Source organism: Centropristis striata, chromosome 18 (assembly GCF_030273125.1).
Source record: "Centropristis striata isolate RG_2023a ecotype Rhode Island chromosome 18, C.striata_1.0, whole genome shotgun sequence".
Classification (NCBI taxonomy): Eukaryota; Metazoa; Chordata; class Actinopteri; order Perciformes; family Serranidae; genus Centropristis; species Centropristis striata.
This window is the reverse complement of record NC_081534.1, coordinates 381,857-407,281: the sequence shown is the minus strand read 5'-3', so window position 1 is coordinate 407,281 and position 25,425 is coordinate 381,857. Positions and strand designations below refer to the sequence as shown.

Below are 25,425 nucleotides of genomic sequence, written 5' to 3'. Positions count from 1 at the left end.
TTTCTTTAAGGTTCAAAATGTCAAAGTGAAAAAATAATTATCAGATTACATAAATGAGATTGTGCAAAAAAATTAAAATATGATAGCGATGTTAAATATGTTAAATATGCATGTTACGCTGTAGTATTTAAAAAGTGGACAAAACAGCCCAAGACTCCAAAGGGTTAAAGGGAATTCTTACTACAGACAGTCTGACCTTCAGTCTGTAGTTTGGATCCTACATCTCCCATAATGCAACTGGGTTTCAAATCCCACCTCCAGTTTGAAATGCAGCCGTCTGTTAAAAGATTGCAAAAAGTCACATTTTTTTTTATGGTTGTGTATTTTGTCTGTGTTTATTTCAAAATGTCTCACATTAAACACTTTAGGTCTCCTTCAGTTTATAGTCAATGAAAAGACCCAGACAGGCCGAATCAGCGTGTTACAGACACTTTCCTCTGTTTAAAACTGACAACCTGACTGATTTTTTCTTTCACATATTTTCTGATAACAGATCTTCCTAACAGCTGTAGTCACACATGGCAGCTGTAAAGAACCAGTGTTTAAAATAACTTCTGTTTTAATTACAGGACTGAGTTTAAAGCAGCGTCCCACTGAGGTCTCCTGTCAATCTACACCAACACTCATCTCAACATGTCAACATACAGCTTTACTTTGTTTTCAGGATTTAGAAGTCAAGTCAATTTTATTTATATAGCCCAAAATCACAAATCACAGATTTGCCTCAAAGGGTTTTACAGACTGTACATGGTACTTTTAACCCTCTGGAGTCCATCTATTTATTGAAAATACATGTTTTATTTACAGTAATAACTTTATTTATATCTGATATGTAGACAAGCTGAGAAAGCCAGTTAAAGTTCAATCATAGGAGCTTTCAGTGTGACATTTATGTTTCTAGAACATTTTTAAAATGTGAATTTTCTTTATACAATGAAAATTATTACTATTTTAAATTTACATGTTTTCATATTTTCCTTGTGAGTGTGATATTCAGTCAGCTGGAGGAAGCTTATCTGGTTATTTTACGATGACATCACTAATGGATTGGTGGCTAAAGGTCAGGACTGAGAGTTTGTGTCTTTATTGTGTGATTCTTGTGCGTCATGTCTGCTCTTCCTCTTTGTTCTTGAAATAAAGACAGCAGCAGTTGAACAGATAAGTATCTTTTTATTGAAGCATCAAGCTCGTAGCACAGATATATTTAGCACATCTTGACCATCCAAAGAACAGCAAAAGAAAGAATTAGAACAGCAAAGTTTCTCCTTCAGAACCTCCTGCAGCTTTTCCCTCTCAGACCCGGGACGCTCCACTGTCCCTTCCTCTGGAGAAACTCACAGGAAGGGAGAGCGGAAACTAAAAACATTATTTCATCATCATCATCATCTTTGAAAAGGTCATCCAGTAACTTCAGAACAAACTGGTTTCACAACAAAAAACAAACATCTGGACAAGAAGGGGAAGAGAAAAGAAGATTGGTCCGCAGCAAAAATACAAAATACTTTTGTATAAAATTCTACTTCCATTCAACTGCAAAAATGCATTTTGAGTTCACTGTATAAAAAAAATAAAATAGCATAATGATCCACACCAACGAGGCTAAAATGTACTGAATCCAAGAACAGTTAGCATTAAACTACTTTAGTATGTTTGAACCGTTTAAAACTTTATAAAGGAGCTGGAACAGTGATGAAGAGCAGAGAGTGATGAAGAGCAGAGAGTGATGAAGATGAAGAGCAGAGAGTGATGAAGATGAAGAGCAGAGACTGGTCCTGAATGAAACCACTCCAAAAAGCCTGACAGACGAACTAGAGGGAAACTATTCCAAGAGTCAACTTCACTGCTTCTTCTTACTGCTCCTCCTGCTCTACCGGTCCGACCGGCTCACATGCTAACGATGCTAACGATGCTATAGCTGCTGATGCAATCATTGCACATGATCCAGAGAACAGGCTGAAACTGCTCCTGATGCTGAAAGCAGGTTAACTTCCTGTTTGACATTCAAACTGCATCTCTGGCAGGAGAAGCGTCGTGAACACCACAGAACTGAAACAACTGTTCTCAAAAAGGAATCAAGAACCCGAACCTGCTTTCAGCACTTTCTCCTCAACTTGAAATCAGATGAATACAAGTTAACTGGAGCCCTGAGGGAAGAGCCCCGCCCAGCTGGAACACATGGGGCCATGCTGAGCTGTGAGGAAGAGGAAGGTGAAGCTGACGGAGCGATGACGAGGAGGAAGAGACGCTACGCTACAACACGCCACTAGCAGCCACATGCACCATAGTGTCACAGGATTCTCCCCTCCATGAACAAAGGGAGCCAAACAAAAAGAAAAAAACTGCTAGGGGAGTCACATTTTAGACCAATTCACTGCAAAAAATGTCTGGGCACAATAAATTTAATAAATGGCAGTTTATGCAGCGGTGACATGTGGAATGATCCGGGATCACCCTGGCATGCTCAGACCGGTTCGCCTCTATTGTGAGCCGACAGATTTCTGTATGGGGCGGAAAGAGACAGAGAGAGGATGGATATTATGTGGGAAAAAGAAAAATGCTTTGCTGGGCAACTAAGCAAAAAGTGTCTGATTCATTATTTCCCATTCAGAGCGGCGCGGCCAGGAGGGCCGACGGGCCGTCACGGTTCTGGGGCCAGCTGACGGTCTGACTCTGGTGGAGACCTGCCGCCGCCGGACAATAGCTGCACAATGGCTGGGCGGCAGAGGGCATTGTGTGTCTGTGTGTGTGGTTGTGTGTGTGTGTGTGTGTGTGGTACATTCAGCTCTAAGCGGTCCAGGCTTTTCTCTAGAGGTGAGCATTGAGACGGCCGTGCTACATTCAGGTTTCCTTTGAACCTCTTCGTGTGAATGTGAGAACTCGAGTGCTGATTCTACTAACTAGACCCAGAGGCTTCTATACATACAGCATGCTGTACACAAAAAAAAAAAAAAAAAGCCTGGCGGAAAGAAAGTGCGTATGTTCGATGTCTTAAATGATTCATACAGATCCATTTTCCAGGCGTAAACTTTAAAAGCCCGTCTCTCTTTAGGGAAACACACAACCACATGATTGTCCGAGTGGAGGAGCAGGAGTGGAGGAATGCTGGTGGGATCAGCTTCATGGCCCAGCAAAGCAGGAAGTCTTTTGTTTTTAGTGCAGGTCACCCTGACCAACCAATCAGCTGCAGACCTTTGATCCAATAGTGCAACATTAAACAGCAAGTATGGCATTCATGTTCAAAGGAAATCAAATATGTCCTGACAATGAGACGACGACTAGAACGGCCAAAAGCTTACCGGGACTTATACATTCAATCAGACTTTAGACGAGGTTGGCCTTCTCTTCGTACCGTGAGTAAACAGTATTAAAGTGCACTCAAACATTGGTAGTGATTCAGAAATACCAATTTCCTAATTGGACAGCTAACTGGGTAGGTGTTTAATTTGAAGTGGACTGGTGGAGTCCCAGTGAAGAGGCAGACTGGTGTGAGCATGTCAGGGCTCTGGCCTAGTGTGGGCGGAAGCCTTGTCTGTGGGGGATGAGGGGGGAGACCTGCAGGAAGGGCCCGTTGCCATGGTTACAGGTGGAGCGCCTCAAACTGAGCCGGTTTAATTCCTCTACATGCACTTCAAGATCACAGCAAGAGTGAGCTAGAATATCGAAACAGAGAAAAGAGCTTTCATGCAAGAGATCTAAGTCACAGGTACAACAATGCAAACAACTCAAACTGGAGGTTAAAGTAGGGCTCGCCGCCGCGGCCGCACCGCGGGGGCAGCAGGAGGGGGGGCGGAGGATGAGGAGGGGGGAGGAGGAGGAGCTCTCTACTGGTGGGCGGAGCCCCGAGCCGCTGCCTTTCTTTTTACGCCTCTTCTTCATCCTCAACCCTCAACTCTCCTGGTTCTGCTGGCGACTCTTAGCGTAGCTTGTAAAGACAAAGTTGTAGTCGTTGAATTGAGCCAACTGGCGGTCGAGGCGCTTGTAGCCCTCCAGCTTCTGGGGAGGAGAGAAGACGCTGCGACATTTGGAGCTCTGCAGGGACAAAGACAAGGGACAAAAAAAGACCATTAACTCAGAGACGACTTTCATTGAGATTCCTCCGATTCCTTTTCCACCATGGCGGTTCCACTGGTTTGGAGCAGATACCCATTTTCAAAAGAGAGTTCTTTGCATTTCACAGCCAAAGAACTGGATCTGGGCCAGGAGAACTGGTTCTAGACTGGCGGGTCAGGGGGGCGGGATTAATGTGGCCAATAAGGCCAAATGAAACATGCATCATTCATTTGATTGGTGCAGGCCAGGGTTAGAATAGTTCTGGGCTTTTCATTTGTTTAGTTTTAATTTTGTTGTTTTAAAATTCAGTTAGTCTTATTTAGTTTTTAGAGTGAGTTTGCTAGTTTTAATTAGTTTTAATTTTTTGGGAAAATGCTTAGTTTTTATTCATGTTAGTTGTTTTGTAATGGGGTATTTGTTGGGTGCCAGATTAAAAATAGTCACAATAAATGTTTCCTTTATTTCCTTTTATTATCCATCTCAGCCCCAATAAGTTTATCAAGTCATAAAACCAGATAGATGAAATAGATTTCAAATCAACCAAAAAGGTTTACGGATGAAAAAAGTTGACAAAGACGAAAACGAAGGACATTTTCACTATAATTTTAGTTAGTAACTACTAAATACAGTTTAAGTTAGTTATCGTTTTTTAAAAACTCTCGTTTTTATTTCAGTTAAAGAAATGTTTTTTCAATTCTAGTTTTCGTTATTTTTCGTTGGTACAGGCTAGCATTAGTTTACAAAGTCTAACATGAACATCTTAGGTTCAGTGTTTTTAAGAAGGTAATCACCGTCCGTAGCGATCAGACCAGCAGAACTAATGTGTTATAATGTCGTGTTTGGATGCTAATGTAGGCTCTCAAAGCCAGGAGCAACTTCTGTAAAGAGGCGATGTAGTCTGACATGGTTATAATCATGCTTGTGAAGTGGATACAGTGACGTAGTGACGTCATGGCGTGGCTCTCCAGCCAACAGGTTCAGAGTAGTTTTGCAAGTTGAACCAGCTTCAAACCAGCACCAGCCCAGCTCTGAAACTAGGTTTGCTGTGGTCAAACAGGGCTATGAATGAAAGCTTGTATTTTAAAACATACCTGATTTACAAAAAGCGTAGTCACAAATTTTCCTGGCTTGAACACCTCCACCACCTTACTGATCAGATCATCGTAAGACGTCTGGGAAAGGTTGGTTTCGAAGCTGACGTAGGAGAACTCGGGCTCCGGGGTGATGTGGATGGTCCAGTAGGTTCCCTGCAGAGACGACAACAGAGTCACATCAGGGCTGTTTCCACTAGCGACTAGCAATACCAGAATGAGGCGGGTCTCACTCGCCGAAACGCCCCGAATCTGAATACGAGCAGTCCAGAGCCGGCTTTTATCTGGACTTTTTTAGTCCCTGTAGAAGAGCAGGGTCTTTATTCTCCCCTGAAAACAGCCTGGTTACTGATTGGATAGATCGCTAAGCAGGATGTGACGTAGTACTCTACACCACAACAACACACGCCATTTGTAAAAGTTAGCCACTTTGTTGCTGAATTCAGCGACTTTTCAGACCCCCTTAGCGACTATTTTAAAGAAAGCGACTGGAGACAAATCCAGCGACTCCTTCTTACTCTTCTTAACGAGCCGCTAACGAGCCGGAGGCCGGCTTGTTAAGAAGAGCCGTTAGCAGTTAGCTACAGTTAGCTCTGTAGCAGTACAGTGTGTATGTGCTAACAGGCTAACAGTTAGCTCTGTAGCAGTACAGTGTGTATGTGCTAACAGGCTAACAGTTAGCTCTGTAGCAGTACAGTGTGTATGTGCTAACAGGCTAACAGTTAGCTCTGTAGCAGTGCAGTGTGTATGTGCTAACAGGCTAACAGTTAGCTCTGTAGCAGTACAGTGTGTATGTGCTAACAGGCTAACAGTTAGCTCTGTAGCAGTACAGTGTGTATGTGCTAACAGGCTAACAGTTAGCTCTGTAGCAGTACAGTGTGTATGTGCTAACAGGCTAACAGTTAGCTCTGTAGCAGTACAGTGTGTATGTGCTAACAGGCTAACAGTTAGCTCTGTAGCAGTACAGTGTGTATGTGCTGCTGCTGCAGGAGGTGTTCACTTAGTGATCTCTGTTTGTTTACAACAAGCACCAGACACTCTGTGCACAGTTAGTGATGCTGTTAATTTACGATCACTTTGTTTATGATGCATAATTAGCCATGCTGCTTTGTTTATGGTCAGCTGCAGTGAGCAGACTTTAGAGAGGGCGTGGCCTGAGACTTTCCCCCTAGTGGAAACTCGGCTATTGCTGAAATGTAGATGCTAGACATCAGACAAACAAACAAACAAACACTCACGTCAGTCTTCATTCCATTCATTGAGTATCCACACGGGTTGAACATTGTGGCATCGATCACAGAACCTGGTATCAGGTCACGTATTCCACTCATCTGCAACAAGAAATGCACAAAAACAGGCAAAAATCAAATTAACCGTCAATCAGTGCAACACTGGAAACATGTGATGCCAGAATCTACTTACACGAGTGACATCACTTGCAGAAACACCATCTTTCATATAGAACTGGTCCATAATGGCTGGATCGAGGTCACTCATCAGAACTTCCAGCGTCTGATCTGCATGCTTGTTCTCCCAGTACTCAGGTAGGTCCAGAGTAAACAGGTACCTGATCAGACAGTCACAGGTTATTGATTCATATAGGACACATCATTTAGATTAGCAATGACAATGCAGCAAAGGAGCTTCTTAAGAGCTTTCACACCAGCAGGAATAGCTCTGGACTAGATACAGCCTAATGTAGCAATATCCTGCATTAGTCAGGCGGCTTAGCTAAATAAAGGGGACACGCCGGACAAAAGAACCAAATTTTTTCCACATGCTCTCTATCACCATAGGTTCCAATTTTTGGTAGGAGCCACTTCATCAAGATTGTGGATTGGAGATGGCACCCATATGAAGTCTATGAGAACCAATACATCTTCCAAGCCACTCAGAAGGTCAATCTTTGTGTCAAAATCTACATTTTCTGGGTCAAGGAATCATGTAAAACTATTTAGAATATCACCAGATTATTATTTGATCAAATAAATATGTTAATTTTTTACCCAGACTGGTAGGTCTTCAAGTGTTGCAGCAGGGAATCCTGAGTTGAAAATGTTTGGAATCTATGTTCACTGGAGAGTGAGGATTAGCTGCCATGTACACTGCTCAAAAAAATCAAGGGAACGCTTTCATCTCATGTCAGATCTTGTATATACTTTTTTCCCCAACAGAAAATGTAGATTTTGACACCAAGATTGACTAAGTGGCTTAGAAGATATACTGGTTCTCATAGACTTTATATGGCTGCCATCTCCGATCCGCAATCTTGATGAAGTGGCTCCTACCAAAAATTGAAACCTATGGTGATAGAGAGCATGTGGAAAAAATGTGGTTCTTTTGTCCGACGTGTCCCCTTTATAATTAAATCTGGTCCCAAGCCGCCGGACTAATGGCTGAAATACTGGAACAACACAGAAGGCAATCAGCTTTGGCTGCCTTTTCTTTTTATAGTGTTATTAAATATTTCCTATCTTTAAAGGATATAATCAGCTCAATGCAGTTCTAATCTCTCCTTCACACTGATGTTAACAACGATACATGGAGCAGAAAGTGTGTGATTCTCACCAGCAGTCAGAGTTCAAACGTCCCATACAGTAGGCTGCACCATCTGGAGAAACAAAGAAAGCTTTATGCTTACTGTTTACAGGACACACACTCAAATATGGAATTGCTTGGTTCATCTATTAGATTTCTACAGCAAAATCTTCAGCATTCTATTTACAGTAGAGGGTCAATATGTTAGAGGAATGGTATTTATTTAAACTATTCTGCCCTACAGAGTCTAACTGCAGTAACTATGCAAAGGGTCAAACTGAGAAAAACTGATTTAAAGTTTGTTTGTTTTTTATAGATGGGCAAGTGATGTGACACTTATTTCTACATTGATGTCATTTTTATGCTCAAATATCATGACGATTTATTTGACCTTTGACCCCAAAAATGTAGTTACTGCACTCTGGTTTTGCTGTAAAATGTTCTAATAGTAATGCAGAAACAGAGTTCAGTCACTACAATGTTGTTGTCTTCTTTCAGCTTGGTTAACTAAACAAAACTAAATATTTGTGTATTTTAGGCTCATTATAAAGTAATGTAATATTTTGATCTTAATGATTTTATCTCACTTTACTTAATGACCATCTAGATAATAATTTCACTATCAAATAAACTTAATAATTATAATATAATAATTTAAATTATTCTTGGCTTCACTTTTCAACACAATGAAGAAATATAAGGCTACACTGTATCACAGTCAAAGCAGACCGCCTGCTTTGGTTTTAGGCTTCAGTTTGTGTGTGTGTATATATATATATATGTATATGTATGTGTATATATATATATATATATATATATATATATATATATATATATATATATATATATATATATATATATATATATATATATATATATATATATATATATATATATCCAAAGCAGACTGTGGTAAGTGCAATTACTGCTTTGGTTTTGAGTTGGATTTTGTTGTTACTGCAATTTTTAGGTTAATATTTTTTTCTGAAATAAAGCAAAATTGAAATCTAAAACTTTGTCAAAAGATAAAACAGACATCAAGGAGTTCATTTTATATTTATAACTCAATTTCGACCAAGAATGTAGCTACTGCAGTTAGTCTTTGTAGGACAGAGAAGCAGCTTCATTAGATCCTGTGACGCTACATAAGATCCTGTGATGCTACATAAGATCCTGTGATGCTACATTAGATCCTGTGATGCTACATTAGATCCTGTAACGCTACATAAGATCCTGTAACGCTACATAAGATCCTGTAACGCTACATAAGATCCTGTGATGCTACATAAGATCCTGTGATGCTACATAAGATCCTGTGATGCTGCATAAGATCCTGTGATGCTGCATAAGATCCTGTAACGCTACATAAGATCCTGTGATGCTGCATAAGATCCTGTGATGCTGCATAAGATCCTGTGATGCTGCATAAGATCCTGTGATGCTACATAAGATCCTGTGATGCTGCATAAGATCCTGTGATGCTGCATAAGATCCTGTGACGCTACATAAGATCCTGTGATGCTACATAAGATCCTGTGACGCTACATACTTGGGAAAATCTGGCTGAGAAAGTCCACTTCCTCCTGGAAGTTTCGATGAGGGAACTCTTGATGGGTTGGCTTCATAAAATTCTTGCGGGAGTAGAAGAAATTCTGCAAAGAAGAAGCAAAGAGCCATGAGAGAGAAATAACAGCAGGGAACAGTGTTTCAGGTAGGGCTGGGCAACATATGCACATACATTTAGGCTGAATACTGATATAAGATATATATCCGGATATTTTTATGGCAAAGTGAGAGCAAATGTTCAGTCAAAGACAAATATGTATGTATATATGTAACAAGTAGTTTTATTGAAACCGTGCCTATGAAATAAGATATGTTTAATGGATGTGTTCAATAAAGACATTAAATATTGTACTTGTTTATGTGGTATTTGGTTAAACACGTTGGGTTTGTCTATACTTGCGACATATATATATATATATATATATATATATATAATATATATAAGTCGCATAAGGTAATTTCAAAGGGTTCACATACTTTTTTTCTTGCAAGTGTACATGAGAAAAGAATAATGAACATTACAAAAGAACTAAATATGACAAACCCTAGTAAGGGCAGCGTTTATATAGAAAGAAAGAAAAAAATTGAACTATATTGATATATGCGATATGGTCTAATTCCATATCACATTTAAAAATTAGGGACGGGACTCAATTAAAAAAAATAATCTAATTAATTAGAGGCTTTGTAATGAATTAATCAAAATGAATCACATTTTAAATCGCATATAAATATTTGACCTGAGAACAGTGAGAAGTAATTTTTTTCACATGTATTTTTAGTATACCATTGAATAATGACTGAATACATAAGCTGAAGCAACAAAAATATTGTTTATTTTTGTTCAAGTCCAACAGACCAGTGACATTTTCTCCATTAAGTGCAGCAATAGCATATTTATAAATATAGTACATTTCATAAATCCAGGTAGCCTATAGGTAGGTAGACCTTCTGTAAACTAGAATACTTTGGTTTTTGAAGTAAAACACAATCCACGCTAGCTAGCACGCTAGCCGCTAGCTGCTATATGTTTAGCATTGAGGTGCTACTTGAGGCTGGATGTGCTGCTATGGTGATATGTGAATTCCTTGTTGCCTAGCAACACAACCATGCTCTTATCGATCAGTGTCTGTTGTCTTTTTTGGTTATTTTGTGTCTTTTTTGGTCATTTTTTCTTTTTTAGTCATTTTGTGTCTTTTTTTGGTCATTTTGTGTCTTTTTTTGGTCATTTTGTGTCTTTTTCTAGTCATTTTGTGTCTTTTTCTAGTCATTTTGTGTCTTTGTTTAGTCATTTTGTGTCTTTGTTTAGTCATTTCCATGCGTTGGTTTTTAGTAACTAAATGTCCCATCATCCACGGGGCCAACCAAAGGTCTCATCAGCTTCTTCCTTCATGTTCACTGTGGTTTGTTGTTGTCTCAACTCATCAACGCTAGTTGGTGCTCCAGTATAAGCGCTCCTCCTGAAACTCATCCAGGGAGAAACGTTCCGCCGTGCAAAAATAAGTGCCATTAAAATGAGTAAATTTTTTTAACGCGTTCATTTTTGTGTCATTAATGAATCTTAATTAACGCGTTAAAGTCCCGGCCCTAGTAAAAACATACAGATATATGGCCCAGCCCTAATTTCAGCCCCTGAATGAGTCAGTTTTTAATAAATGTAGTGTCCTACCTCGATGGCATCAAAACCGCAGTACTCCCTGGCAAGTTCCAGCAGAGGCACCAGTGCTTGCAGTAAGAGGGTGGTTCCGCATGTCTTCAAAATGAAACGTCTCTTGGAGACAAACATGCTACTCTCACTGTGGAGGAAGAAGCACAACAGCATTAAAACATCTGATTATTAACGGTTGTTCTGCTTCTATTGGTCCAATGAGTGTACATAATAACAGGAAACATTTTTTCAGTTGATGGTTTCTTTCTGTGCAGCTACATTTGGTTTCCAGGATCAGTTAAAGCCCACTTACAGCACACATTAACCATTAATGCACTTGTGGAACTCCTTCAGAAATAAACAGCTTAACAGGCAGCAGATATGTTAGCAAGACGGGCTAAAACAAAATTCCTTGCAAATTTGTTTCACACAGAGGCTTTAATCACAGAGCAGCACAACAACATATCTACTGCAGACTGACACACTTGATTTATTCTGCAAAATAAGTGCAGTAGAAATGAATGCATCTTACTCATGACTCATTTCTCAGTCTCATATTGGATATATTATATATTATATATCATATTGAACCAAACTGCCCTACAGAGTCTAACTGCAGTAACACGCAAAAGGTAAAACTGAGAAAAACTGTTTTAAAGTTTTTAAACGTGTTTTAACTGGCCAAATGGGTTACAGGTGGCTCAGTGATGTGAAGCTTATTTCTACATGTACTGATGTCATTTTATGCTAAAAAAATCATGATTTATTTGACCTTTGACCCCAAAAATATCGTGACTGCACTCTTGTTTTGCTGTAAAATGTTCTATTAGTAATGATAAACAGTAGTAACAACAATGTTGTTGTCTTCTTTCAGCTTTTATATTTTGTTTTCAGTGAATAAACATTTTCCTATTGATTCTGAAGTATTTAACAACTCTATTCAAAGACGTGCATATTTCAGACTTATTATAAAGAAATGTTATATTTAGTCTTAATATAATTTTATCTATTTTTTTTTTAACTTCATCGCTATCTAGATAATAATTTCCCTTTCAAATTAAATAAAACGTATGTTTAAATTAGTATATATATCCAAAGCAGACTGTGGTAAGTGTAATTACTGCTTGGTTTTGAGTTGGACTTTGTGGTTTTTATATAATTATTTCTATGAAATAAAGCAAAAATTGAAATCTAAAACTTTGTAACAAGATAAAACAGACATCAAGGAGTTCATTTCTAGTTATAATATGTAGTTACTGCAGTTAGACTTTGTAGGGCAGTGTCTTTACATCGTGTTTAAATATTGAACTTGTTTGCATGATGCATTGCTTCACTGTATTAATGTAAGAGTCATGCTCGGGGTGTCACAGTTCTCCAGATCCACCATTTGATCCACTTGTCCATAGTGAGTATTATTTCTAAGCACTGTTAGACTACCGAGTGTTGTTTATAAAGCTCACAGATCATTGCTTTGTGCAACTGTCAATCGTCTTTTTAAATAAGAATTTGAAAATGTAGACGACATGGTATCAAGTGGGATATAATATAAATAATATAACTGCCATATTTTTGAGTACCATAATAATAACGCCCTGGGGACAAATGTCAGATTTCTTCAATCCTGATTTCATTAATTGAAACTTAAAGTTCAATCGAATTGAAACTGTGACAGCCCTAGTATGTGCCCAGGTGTGTCTCATCACCTGAGAAAGAGACTTTGCTGTTTATGGCGAGCAGCTTACAGGTGACCGCTGTCTAATCCTGCTAATCAGGAGGAAGAAAGAGGAAGAGGAGCACTCACCTGAGTATATAAGCTTCCTGCCTGTCAGACTTTGTCACACTTATGATCAAACAATGCACATTCTCCAAAAGTTTGTCCCACTCAAACCTAAAAAAGAAAAAGAAATGAAAAGCAACAATTAGCACTCTGAGATGGATATGAAACAGACACATCTCTGGATTTGGGCTGGGATATATACACTACTAAAAGTTTTAGAACAGCCCAATTTTTCCAGTTTTTTATTGAAATTCAAGCAGTTCAAGTCAAATGAACAGCTTGAAAGGGTCCAAAGGTAAGTGGTGAACTGCCAGAGGTAAATAAAAAAAGGTAAGCTTAACCAAAACTGGAAAAAAATGTACATTTCAGAATTATACAAGTAGGCCTTTTTCAGGGAACAAGAAATGGGTTAACAACTTAACTCTATGGAGTCTTGGGCTATTTTGTCCATTTTTGAATTCTTTTCATGTCTTTGTAAGTCATTTTGTGTCTTTTTTTGGTCATTTTGTTTCTTTTTTTAGTCATTTTGTGTCTTTTGGTGTCTTTTTTGGTCATTTTGTGTCTTTTTTTTAGTCCTTTAGTCCAACATAAAATGTGATTTTGAATCTTTTTTTAAGTTTCAAAACACTATCATGCTCAATAAAGAATTTTAAATGTTGCAAATGTGCATTAATTTCAGAGTACACTGAGACATTAAACTGCATCATTTTCAATTCAATTCTGGAAAAGTTGGTGTGTTCTAAAACTTTTGACCAGTAGTGTATATGCATGTAAATTTGCACCAGACAGGAAAAATGCTGAAAGGTTCTACAAATGGCCAGATACTCAAAAAGGGGAAAGGAAGTTGAAGCAACGAGATGTACAAGGAATATAATATAATATAATAGTATTTAAAACTTCACGTGATCCAGCAGAGCAACCCATAGTGGTCTAGTACAGGATCAAGACCTGGATCAATACAAGTGGTCATTTCTAGATTTGCATAAAGTAACAAACATCCTGTGAAAAGACGAATAAACTACAACTTTTTTCTTTTTTAACAAGTCATGATGTAGTCTAGACGGAATTATCCAAATGTAAAAGCATTTATGGGTACAAGTCAGGAACCGGCCGACTTATTTATTTCAAGGGTGCTGAATCAAAAAGAATGGTTCCCAAGCAAAATTTTGAGTTTTTGACCTTCTCATTTGCATATAAAAATGGCTGCCAAATTGTGTGTATGTGTGTGTGTATATATATATATATGCAAAATACCAACTTTCAAGGTGAAATTAAGCATTATTTGTGTCATTTTTTTAAGGCCGACATAAATATTCAATCAATATCACTTTTAAATGTTCCAGTTGGTATTTTGCATATATATATATACATAATAAAGACACTGAGCCTCCACTATATTCTTGCTCTGACCCTAGACTATAGATCCAGAAACTTAATTTCCTCATCTTTGATTGTCTACATACAAAAAAACTAAGGGGAAATGGTCCAATGACTGAGCAAGATAGGCAATTTGGTGGCCATTTGATACAAATTAGAAGGTCTAAAACTCAAAATTTGGCTTGGGAACCATTTTTTTTGGACTCAGCACCCTTGAGATATGTAAGGTAGGCCGGTTCCTGACTTGTACCCATAAATGCTCCTCACTTCTTATAGGAGGCCTTTATTCTGAAATCCGTCTAGACTAATGGGACCTAAAAAGAAAAAGAAATGAAAAGCAACAATTAGCACTCTTAGATTGGATATGAAACAGACACAGCTTTGGGTTTGGGTTGTTTAGATATTGGCTTCAGTGCATCATTCCTGGCAGGAAGACCAGCAGACAGACCAGCAGCTCCCAGTGGAGAAGTGACCAGCACCAGTATGTTAGTGACCCTCAGATGAACAGCTGCAACATGAGCAGACCGCCTTCCACTGACTAACTACACCGTCAGCACCACCCGCTCCTCCAACAGCCAGCGAGCTGCAGCCAGAGAGCAGCTGGGAATTACTAACTCATGGACTGCTACTAGTTACATTACACAACTTTTCATTTATACATAAAGATAGAGAGCTAGATATAGATATAGAGAGATATACATAGACAGACAGCTAGACACAGTAATAAAGAGAAGTAGAAAAAATATAGCATAATTGACTAAGTCATTTTTTGGCCAAATTGTGATATCTGCCTAACTTTACTCTCCAACCTGCTGCATCTTTCTGCCTTACTGCCTCTATCAGAACACTTGTTAGAGTCCAAAATCACTTTCTGCCTTAGTCATCTCTGTGATTTAGGCATTTCTACGGCTACATACAAACCAAACTACATTATAAGTAGATATACATGTAATAGAAAAATGGGCATATTCTGTCACTTTTAAGTCACTTTTATCTGTTATGAAATCGATGTGTTTAATTTTTTATGCAAACTTGTTCACACTTCTATTTGAATTTACTGTTACAATATCAATTAAGAATACCAATGGGCTTACTAAAAATTGTGTATTTTCTTGTTTCCCGAAAACTAATATGACTTAGGCAAATATGCTATGAGGCTAACGACATGCTGTGATGGACAGCTTGGCATGTCACTATAAAAAGTATCTGCAAACTATCAACACTCACTGTTCAGACCTCAATTCTAAAAAAAGTAGCAATGCTGCGTAAAACAAATAGAAACAGAATGCATTAAATCTTCTGTCTTTCTATAGTTTTCAATTGAATATATGTCACAAAGGATGAGTAGTTTTATTTAAGGTGTTACCTTTTACAAAGCTCATTATCATTAAGTTTGTAAAATATCGACATGATTACAATCATTTTAGGATTGTTTGTTATTTGGCCTTAATGACTCTTGACAACTTGCCACATAACTAGAACATTCACCTGAAGACACAGCTAATTTCAGCCCGTCACATTCTCTCACGTGAGGAGAACAAAAAGTGAAAAAAAGGTTGTTAAATTTGCAAATCAAACGCACAATGTAGTTGTACTTTTGGTCCATATCGCCCAGCCCTAGCTAGGGGTGTATATATGCATGTAAATCAGCACCGGACAGAAAAAAAATGCTGAAAGTTACTACAAATGGCCATATACTCAAAAAGTAGGGCTGGGCGATACGGCCCTAAAAGAATATCACGATATTTCAGGCTATTTTTGCGATAACGATATTCTTCACGATATTACGAAATACTTAAAAAGATATAGAAAATGTTTTTTTAGTCTGTATAAATAAATAAAAATCTAAAATGTAGTGTGAAGTGCAAATCTCAACAGTTGCCAAATACAAAAACCTTGACTCTTGAGTATGAGAAAATAATAAAAATAACCATTTAGGGGTTTCGGGGGCATATTTTAATGAAATTTTGTAAAGGAGAATAAAGGTTCTTGTATGTTGTATTTAAGGCATCTTATTTTGACAGTCTTCTTGTAAGTTCTGTGGTGGATTCTCTTAACACACCGTGCTCTTATTTTGAAAGCTGCATGTGTTTAGCGACAGGGAGTAAGTAGCTTTTTGTGATTAAAACAACTTTAACCACGACATCAAGAAGTAGGAACGTTGCCAATATCATGATATGCATTTTTAAACCATAAAAAAAATATAACGATATTATCATGAACGACACGATATGGCACAGCCCTATCAAAAAGGAAAAGGAAGTTCAAGCAACAAGATGTACAAGGAATATAATAGTATTTAAACATTCACATGATCCAGCAGAGCAACCCATAGTGGTCTATACAGGATCAAGACCTGGATCAATACAAGTGATCATTTCTAGATTTGCATGAAGCAACACAGCATCCCGTGAAAAACTAAGAATCTACATCTTGACATTTTTTTAACAAGTCATGATGGGACGCACGCACTGTCAGAATGTTGGATTTATTGGAAAGTAAGGCGAAGCTTTTTCCTAAATCACCGTTTTTCTTTCAGAAAACGACAGATGATGAAGATTGAGTGCAATGACCTTCCTGAGAATGAAAATGTCTTAGTTGAGAACAGCTTTAACAAGGTGAAACGGGGGAAGCTTTCTATATCTGACTGAACATAAACCATTACATTTGGAAAACAACAATACTGAAGCACATTTTATAATCACTATAAAAGTTCTTAATGTTCTCTGAATCAGTAAAATAAAGAAAAAAATGTTTGAAGGAGTCTTTAACCACACATTTCAAAAGCGCCTTTACAAATCAAAGACTGTTTTAAATCATTAAAACGTTCTCAGCGACCACTACATTAGGTACACCTTTTACTGCTCGTTAACGCAAATATCTAATCAGCCAATCACATGGCAACAACTACATGCAATGCATTAATGTAGACATGGTGAAGGTCAAAGCAGCATCAGAACGGGGAAGAAAAGTGATAAAGTGCTTTTGAACGTGCCAGACGGGCAGAAACTGCTGATCTCCAGATCATTTTAATGATCAGCATCTCTCGGCTTCAACAGCCTGCCAGTATGGATCCATCCTAGGGCTGGGCGATATGGCCCTAAAATAATATCACCATATTTCAGGCTATTTTTGTGATAACGATTATTCTTCACGATATTACGAAATACTTAATAAGATATAGAAAATATGTTTTTTTTTAATCTGTATAAACAAATAAAAATCTAAAATGTAGTGTGAAGTGCAAATCTCAACAGTTGCCAAATACAAAAACATTTTCTCCTGACTCTTGAGTATGAGAAAATAATAAAAATAACCATTTAGGGGTTCCGGGGGCATATTTTAATGACATTTTGTAAAAGGAGAATAAAGGTTCTTGTATGTTTTATTTAAGGCATCTTATTTTGACAGTCTTCTTGTAAGTTCTTTGGTGGATTCTGTTAACACACCGTGCTCTTATTTTGAAAGCTGCATGTGTTTAGCGACAGAGAGTAAGTAGCTTTTTGTGATTAAAACAAACTTTAATTGTCAACTTTAACCACAACATCAACAAGTAGGAATGTTGCCAATATCATGATATGCATTTTTTTTACCATAAAAAAAAATTTACCGATATTATTGTGAACGATACGATATGGCACAGCCCTAATCCATCCTGCCTGGTATCAGTGGCTCAGGCTGCTGCTGATGCTGTGATGGATATTTTCTCGGCACTTTTGGCCGCTTGGTAACAATTGAGCTTTGTTTAAAAGCCACAGCCTCCCTGAGTATTGCTGCTGACCATGTCCATCCCTTTATAACCAGTTATAAACAGTTTATAACCATCTTCTGATGGCTACTTCCAGCAGGAGAATGCACCATGTCAAAAAGCTTAAATCATCTCAAAGTGGTTTCTTGAACATGACCATGAGTTCACTGTTGGAGGGGAGGTTGCACCAGGTTGCAGCCGACAAATCTGCAGCAACACGTGATGCGATCGTGTCAATAAGGACCAAAATCTCTGGGGAATGTTTCCAGCATCTTGTTGAATCTATGCCATGAAAAAAATTAGGCATCTATTGAGGCAAAAGGGGGTCTAACCTAGAGCCAGTGGCAGGTGACATATATCCATTCTCCTCTGCTTATCCGGGGCCGGGCCGGGTCGCGGGGGCGGCAGGCTAAGCCGGGCCTTCCAGACGTATATGTTGTCCAATAATAAACTGACCTCGATTATGAAAACGGTGAAGAAAAAAAGGAGTTATAAATCAGAATTTCCATTTTATATTCTAAACAGCTCTGATGCTACAATGAGCAGCATCGATGCTTTCAGTGACTACTTTGGTTATTAAAACTGTTATGCCTGACGACAAAGATGATTAGTAATTAGTAAAGTCTAATTTAGTGTTTTTCAACCATTTTGTGCCCAAGGCAGACCAAAGCTCAAGCCGAAATCTCAAGGCACACCTGTATTCATATCTGTGCAAAACAGCCTCTATAACGCTTGTTATCACTCTAATCACTGGGAATATTTATTTTTCTGTCCTGTGATGCATTGCAGTCCAATAATCATGGCTTCCCACTCAGACATGGAGTAGCCAGGCAGCTAGTCAGCTAGAGGTATCCCAGAAGTTTTTGGGTCACAAAAGCCCAATTTTGTTGGCCTCTTGCACATTCTAATAGCACTATTACATCATCACTATTACATCATCACCGATCTTAAAATACTCTAATACTATACTATAATACTATAATAATTGAGTTTGTCTACCCGACTGTAAACATGTAGGGAATTATTGTAAAGGAAAATGAGGCATGTTTTATTTTAAGCGTCATATTTTTATGATTTGTAAATTCTTTGTCGGATTCTGTTAACACTTCAATATGCTCTTATTTTGAAAGCTATGTGTGTTTAGCAACAGGAAGTAATTCATACGGATACGCTTCTTGTTTACAGTGATGTTTGTAAACTTGTCTACGGCAATCATCGGAAATAAAGACGATAAACTCGCGATTGATAACAACAACAATAATTTATCCCATAAAGATGAACTTTATATTGTTATTCTGACGCTCAACTCACTCCCAGTCTGTCTGCTGGTGATTTCAGTGGCAGCAGACTAGAAACTAAAGGCAACCCGTTTCAAAAAGTAGATTTTTGAATCCTACAGTTCCTTTGGGTTGTGATTGATGATCAATTAACATTGAGACAACACATTGACATATTAAAATGTTAAGACAGGTCATTAACTGTTAACCATAAGATTAAAATTATGCAATGACGCAATGAATCTTTTAGTTGAATTTTTCAGACCCAAAACACAATAAACAGGTCAACCTGTACTACAGCAGACAGCTCGTCTATTATAAAATATCAGAATATATATCATATATCCATATTCAGCCTAAATATATCGGGATATGACTTTTGGTCCATATCGCCCAGCCCTATTGAGAAATATGTCTGATGTCTGATTACCTCATCTAGGTGTCTACCTCTGCGTATCAGCCATTATTATTAAAGATATTATTAATACGAATGGTTACCATGATCCCACCAATTTATAAAATGTCATGTTATGACATTTTATGATTAAGTGCTTTATTAAATCAAGCAAATCACTTCCAGACTGTCTACACCTTTTAATAAACGAGTGTAAATGTGATTTGATCAACAAGTTTACTTTATGGTGTCTTGATTGTACATTTATTGTATATTTTATGTTGTCTATAATTTTACTCGGTGGGATGGATGAATAAAATAGTACCACTATTGTAAATCTGCTTTCTTAATATATTCAGTACTTTTGATACTGTGGAATGTATAATTAATGGCGACTAACATTTTAAACATGTATGAATACCTTTGACCACTTCCACTCAGGCTGGGGAACCCTGCTTTATCTGCTTTATATTCTATCATTTATTCTTTTCTTGTCTCTCTGGATGACGACAGAGCTGAAGCTACGTGCTTCATACCAACGGGCCGGCGTTACCGGAGACCGGGGTCATCTCCCGTTTCAGTGTGAAATGTACACCGCGGGCTATTCCTGGCCACTCAGCAGGATCACATTTAACTCAAAGACAGAGCCGCCTCCAGGAAAGACACGTTAACTCTAGCAGATAGTGTTCATGCACACCCAGCAGACACTAACTGCTCACCACGAAGGCCGATTCGTGGAAGTTTGGCTACATTTGTTGAGAAATTTAAAGAAAAAAATCAATCAGAAAACTGCAGAGCAGAAGTCAAAGTCAAGATGCCGTTACTAATATTCAGCTTAGAGTCCTGAGATAGTGAAGGAGATGAGATAACATTTCCTGGCCTTCAGAGTAGCTGCTGGACAATACCTAGAAGCAGCCTAATCTGCTGCAGAGCCCGAGGAAGGACAGGAGGTAATGTGAGCGAGCTCACTTTGTGAATCAGATGCCCTTGTGGACTTATTTGGACATTGGCTGGCGTCCAGCGAGACTGATCCACTGACAGCGTCCCTCTGAGCCGCTAATCTGCCCTCTGGCTGCAAACTAATGCCAGCCAGGCCCCATTCACTGGCCTGGACACACACTTTCCTTAAACAGACCTCTGTGATCTGGTTAATGACCACAAGAGTCACTCAGATTGAGCCTTGAACTTTGCCACAGACCGTTCACTGCAACACTGTGCTGCAATAACTGGTAAAGTCCAGCAGCTTCAAGAGGAGAAAACCTCAACACATGGTTCCTACACCTGTTACCAAGTCAGATTCAAGCATTTCCAGGCTTCCCAGCTCCTTATAGCTGTGGTCAATTACACATTTATACACAACATACACATTATTGCACATAAAAACAAACACTTTAAAACAAAAAACACCACAACAGAAGGTGTGGGGGTTGTAGTAGACTTGTCATGCTACATAACTTCACTTCCAAGCACGTTCAAACTGAAATGTAAACATCACTTTAAAAAATTCCAGTGTTTCACCTTCTTAGGCAGCCTCCATTTAGACTTCAGACCAGGTTTTAAAGCAGGAGAGCCAGCAGGATCTCTAACCAGCTGAAGTCATAAATGATGGTGACACACTACCATTTGCTCTCCTCTCACACCATCAACACCAGCCTGGCCAAGATTCCTCCGTGGCCATTTTATTAAGCAACAAACGGCGACCTGGCAGGCCTCCGGGATTCTAGTCTCATGACTGAGTCTGTCATGTTGGCACATGCTGCTCAGGTTCTGAGGCACAGTGACACATTCAGCTTGTCGTCAACCTTTTTAGCCATTCAGATTATTTTCTGTGAATCATGGAGACCAGACATACTCTGGTCTTTGAATGCAGCAAATCACAGCAGGGACCCTGTAACCAATCAGAGAGCTGGGAGGAGAGCGCCTCCATGGCTGGAAACGTGACCAACAACTACTACGGAGCATTCAGAGGAACCTGCAGCAGGTCTGCTGCCTTAATTCTGTATTTTGTAATAGATAGATAGATAGATGTACTTTATTTATCCCAAGCTGGGAAATTACAGTGTAGCAGCAGCATTACAGAGACAATAACAACACAATTAAATAATTAAATAAAAAGAACAACCTAGGCATACTTCAAGCGATAAAAGATAATGCTGAAGAGGAAACAATCGGGCACCTTGTTGTTGAGTGTCATTTTCCCAGATTTTTTGGGAAAAAAATTGAAGTTCACATCACCTCATATTCCAACCTACAAATTAATGTGAAAGCCATAGATATACTTTTATATTATAGCAATAAAGATAGGAAAATGCAATACTTAATTTGATTATTGGAATAGCGAAATTCCACACACAAAGCCAAATTTTCCAAAGGTCGACCTCTTTCCTGTTTTTGAAATTCAACAACTACCTTGAATGTATCAAAAGAATTTCTAATAACAAATGTATACATACTGTTAACATAATTCAAGAAATATTTAGTGAAATTTAATATGATATTCCTTTTACCCCCCCTCCTTTTTAATTATTTTATTATTCTGTTTAATTTACACCTGTACTGACTTATGCACTTCATTCACTTTGTCTCATATTTATTTATTTTCTCACTTTGTGATGCCCGACTTTGTTTTGTTCTACCCAAGATGAATGTTCTGACTGGAACTGGAACTTCTCAATAAAGTTTAGGAAAAAAAGAAGAAAAAAAAAAGAGGTCTCGGGGCTGCCATGAGGGAACTGAACCTAAACATAAAAGCTTCACCTTCCAGCCAGTCATGAGATCAGAACCCAAGGCCTTCCTGGTGACTCACTGGCTCTGGATTCAGGGATGCACCATTTAACTGGATGCACTCAGACCTGGTCTCAGACCTGGTCTCAGAGCCTCCACTAACAGATCCCTGAGGCTGTAGTGCTGTGTGACTGTAGGAGGGTCCTGTTGGAGGCCAGAGTTGCTGCAACTAAGGCAACACGCGGTGACGCGGAGCAACCACATGGTTGACATCTCCACCACCATCTCCCCCACCCTGCTGCTGCTGGTGACGCAGAACAAATAACCTGCTCACTACAACACCAAACACACACACAAAGCTGTTTTATCAACCCCTGCTAGGCTAAGCTAGGCTAAGCTAGGCTAAGCTAAGCAAAACAAGCAGCGTAGGACATTTTAACACTTTGATGTAATATGATGAAGCGAGCAATGCGGGGCAATAAACCGCGTGGCTGGTAGGGGAAAGGCTCCATCCCGCCTCATGCTGGAGAGAGAGTCAGCTCACACACTATATACACTATACACTAATACACTGATACACTAATACACTGATACACTGATACAGTCAGACTCTCACTCTGAATACACCGCAGCACGAGGAGGAACAGAGCAGGAGGCGGATAGATATTAGTGTGTTTCTAGCTAGCCGAGCTAGCTAACATTACTATAGCTAACATTACTAGAGCTAACATTACTAGAGCTAACATTACTAGAAACGGCGACTAACTTGCTGTCAGACGCTTTAAAACGTTACATTAACATTAATCCAACAGGTGAGAGCATGCTAATGTTAACAGCTAATGTTAACATGCTAATGTTAACAGCTAATGTTAACATGCTAATGTTAACTGTCATTAATCTATTACTCTCCTCCTTAAAGAATTATTGTCTCTAGCACTTATTGCTGCACTAATAACTCTTACTGCACTAAACCCTGAGCTTTATTCTCCCTGTAAGTCTCTTTGGATAAAAGCCTCAGCTAAAAGGCTAAAAGATAAATGAATGTAAATGTTAATTCTCGGTGTAGAATGAATGACTCAGCTCGGTGGAGGGGGAGGTGGAGGAGGTGGAGGTGGAGGAGGTGGAGGGGGAGGTGGCCATTTTCCCAGAGAGTGTAGCTGCTGGTGGTGGTGTGCTCTGGGGTCACAATGTGCTCATCTTCTCCCAGTAAACTACAGATAAACTCCTGATAACACAGATTAGATCACCTCTCTGAACGAGGTTTAATCAGGTTGTTTCTACCTGTTAGCTCCAGTCTCACACTAAGAGCCGGGCTGAGCCAGCATGTGCTCCAGACATGCTCTCCACATGCTAACACCACCCCGGGGCAGAGAGGGACACCAACCTGGGGATGGTCCGGAGGTCCCCGGTCCCTTTGGTCTCGTCCTGCCGGGAGAACCACACCTCCAGCAGCTTCTCTGTCCCCTCGAAGAAATGTGCACCGTTATCCTCCATCATGAGACAACACACCCAACAAAAAACACTAAGCTCCTGTTGTAGCGCGTACAACTCGATTAATCCTTCTTCGATCAGGTATAATTTATTGAGGTACAGTCCTTTAAGCAATCCTGGTGTTGATTTTCTTGAGTTACCGTCTTCCCTTTAGCAGAGAATACCGTTAGCGAGTGCTAGCTAATATCGCCGGCCATACTGTGTAGAGCACCGAGCGGAGACGGCGCGCCGTATTTATAGCGAGACGCACCTACGTCATCCGCGTCGAACCAATCAGGTGCTCGGGTCTGCCTGGTGAGATCTGATTGGTTGGCGGCTCGATCAATCATTGAAGAATCAGGGGTTTCCTCACGTGACGTGATGTTTCTAACAGCCTCCACGCAGCAAACATTTCACACTTCAATATAAGATTATACATGTTTCACTGACAAATAAGGGTTGGCAAGGTGTCAAATATGATTATTATAATATAAATAATTATTTAACAATTAAAAAAAAAAGAATATTAAACTTTTTCCACCTACAATGTATTTAAGTGGACTGATACATATAATTACTTCATTTAAAATAACATATTTCTGAGTATTTCTACATTTACACATTTCGTCAATATTGAGCAGAACATATTCCTAAAACAACCATTGTTTTCTAAAGTTTTGACAGATTATGTTACATTTGTTACATAGCATGGACTGTATTTTTTCTCTCATTTTCGTTCACTTTTGTTTTCCTGTATATAGATATCAGATTTTTATGCAAAAAAAAAAATACTGGTTACACCAACTGACAATGGATTAGATCACGTCATTGACCCACATAACATTTATTATTATTATTATTTATTTATACCACTAACAAATGTCTGTGAAAATGTGTCAGTATTGATGTTAATTGTGTATTTTGTAATGCTGAAGTGGAAACAATCAGACATCTTTTTGTTGAATCATTTTCATGTCATCACCTCACATTCCAACCTACAAATTAATTTGAAAGCCATAGATATACTTTTATATTATAGCAATAAAGATAGGAAAATTCAACACTTAATTAATTTGATTATTGTAATGGAGAAATTCCACACACATAAAGCCAAATTTTCCAAAGGTCGACCTTTCTTTCCTGTTTTTGAAACTACCTTGAATGTATCAAAATAATTGATAATAACAAATGTACACATACTGTAACATAATTCAAGAAATATTTAGTGAAATGTAATATATATATATATATGACAGTATATATACGACAGTAATATATGACAGTAAGTGATGAAGTCCCGATTTGAAAACATGGGACTATTTACCAATTAGTCACATGACTACATTTTAGATCTCCAATATGCTATATCAGGCTAATGGCTATGTAAACTAAGTGTTTCTCTGACATTGTGTTGTGCTTGTGTACATATGAATTATATATTTAAAATATTAAGTTACTGCTATGTACCCTTGCATGATCGTAATGCATTTATTTATTCTTTGTACTCCATGCTGACATAAACAAATATACAATGTTGACTGTGAGTTATTAATTGAAAATAACATTGCTACATGTTGGCCTGTGATAAATCTGTTATAAATCAATTGAGCTGATTGCAGAATTAGTGTGATGTGCATTTTATTAGCATTATATAGTGACATTGCAACTAATTTAGAATAGAATAGAATGCCTTTGTTGTCACTATATGCATGTACAATGAGATTTGAAAGCTGACTCCAAAAAGCAGTGCGACAATAAATAAATA

The 25,425-nt window shown here is 38.5% G+C and overlaps 1 protein-coding gene across 2 annotated transcripts; it reads right to left on the bottom strand.

Annotated features, from left to right (window-relative positions):
- Positions 1-1,150: 1,150 nt before the first annotated feature.
- amd1 (adenosylmethionine decarboxylase 1) lies at positions 1,151-23,905 on the bottom strand. 2 transcript variants are annotated; one of them, XM_059356490.1, is made up of 9 exons: positions 23,575-23,905; positions 12,695-12,781; positions 10,915-11,041; positions 9,229-9,331; positions 7,710-7,752; positions 6,564-6,708; positions 6,380-6,472; positions 5,142-5,297; positions 1,151-4,029 (listed from the first exon to the last, which is right to left on the bottom strand). In XM_059356490.1, exons 1-9 carry the CDS (start codon positions 23,685-23,687, stop codon positions 3,886-3,888), a joined length of 1,011 nt encoding a protein of 336 aa, XP_059212473.1. In that variant the 5' UTR covers positions 23,688-23,905; the 3' UTR covers positions 1,151-3,885. The 2 variants fall into 2 exon arrangements, with proteins under 2 accessions (XP_059212473.1, XP_059212474.1); XM_059356491.1 differs by lacking the exon at positions 7,710-7,752 and having other exon boundaries at positions 6,564-6,637; positions 9,316-9,331; positions 23,575-23,904.
- Between the last annotated feature and the right edge of the window lie 1,520 nt (positions 23,906-25,425).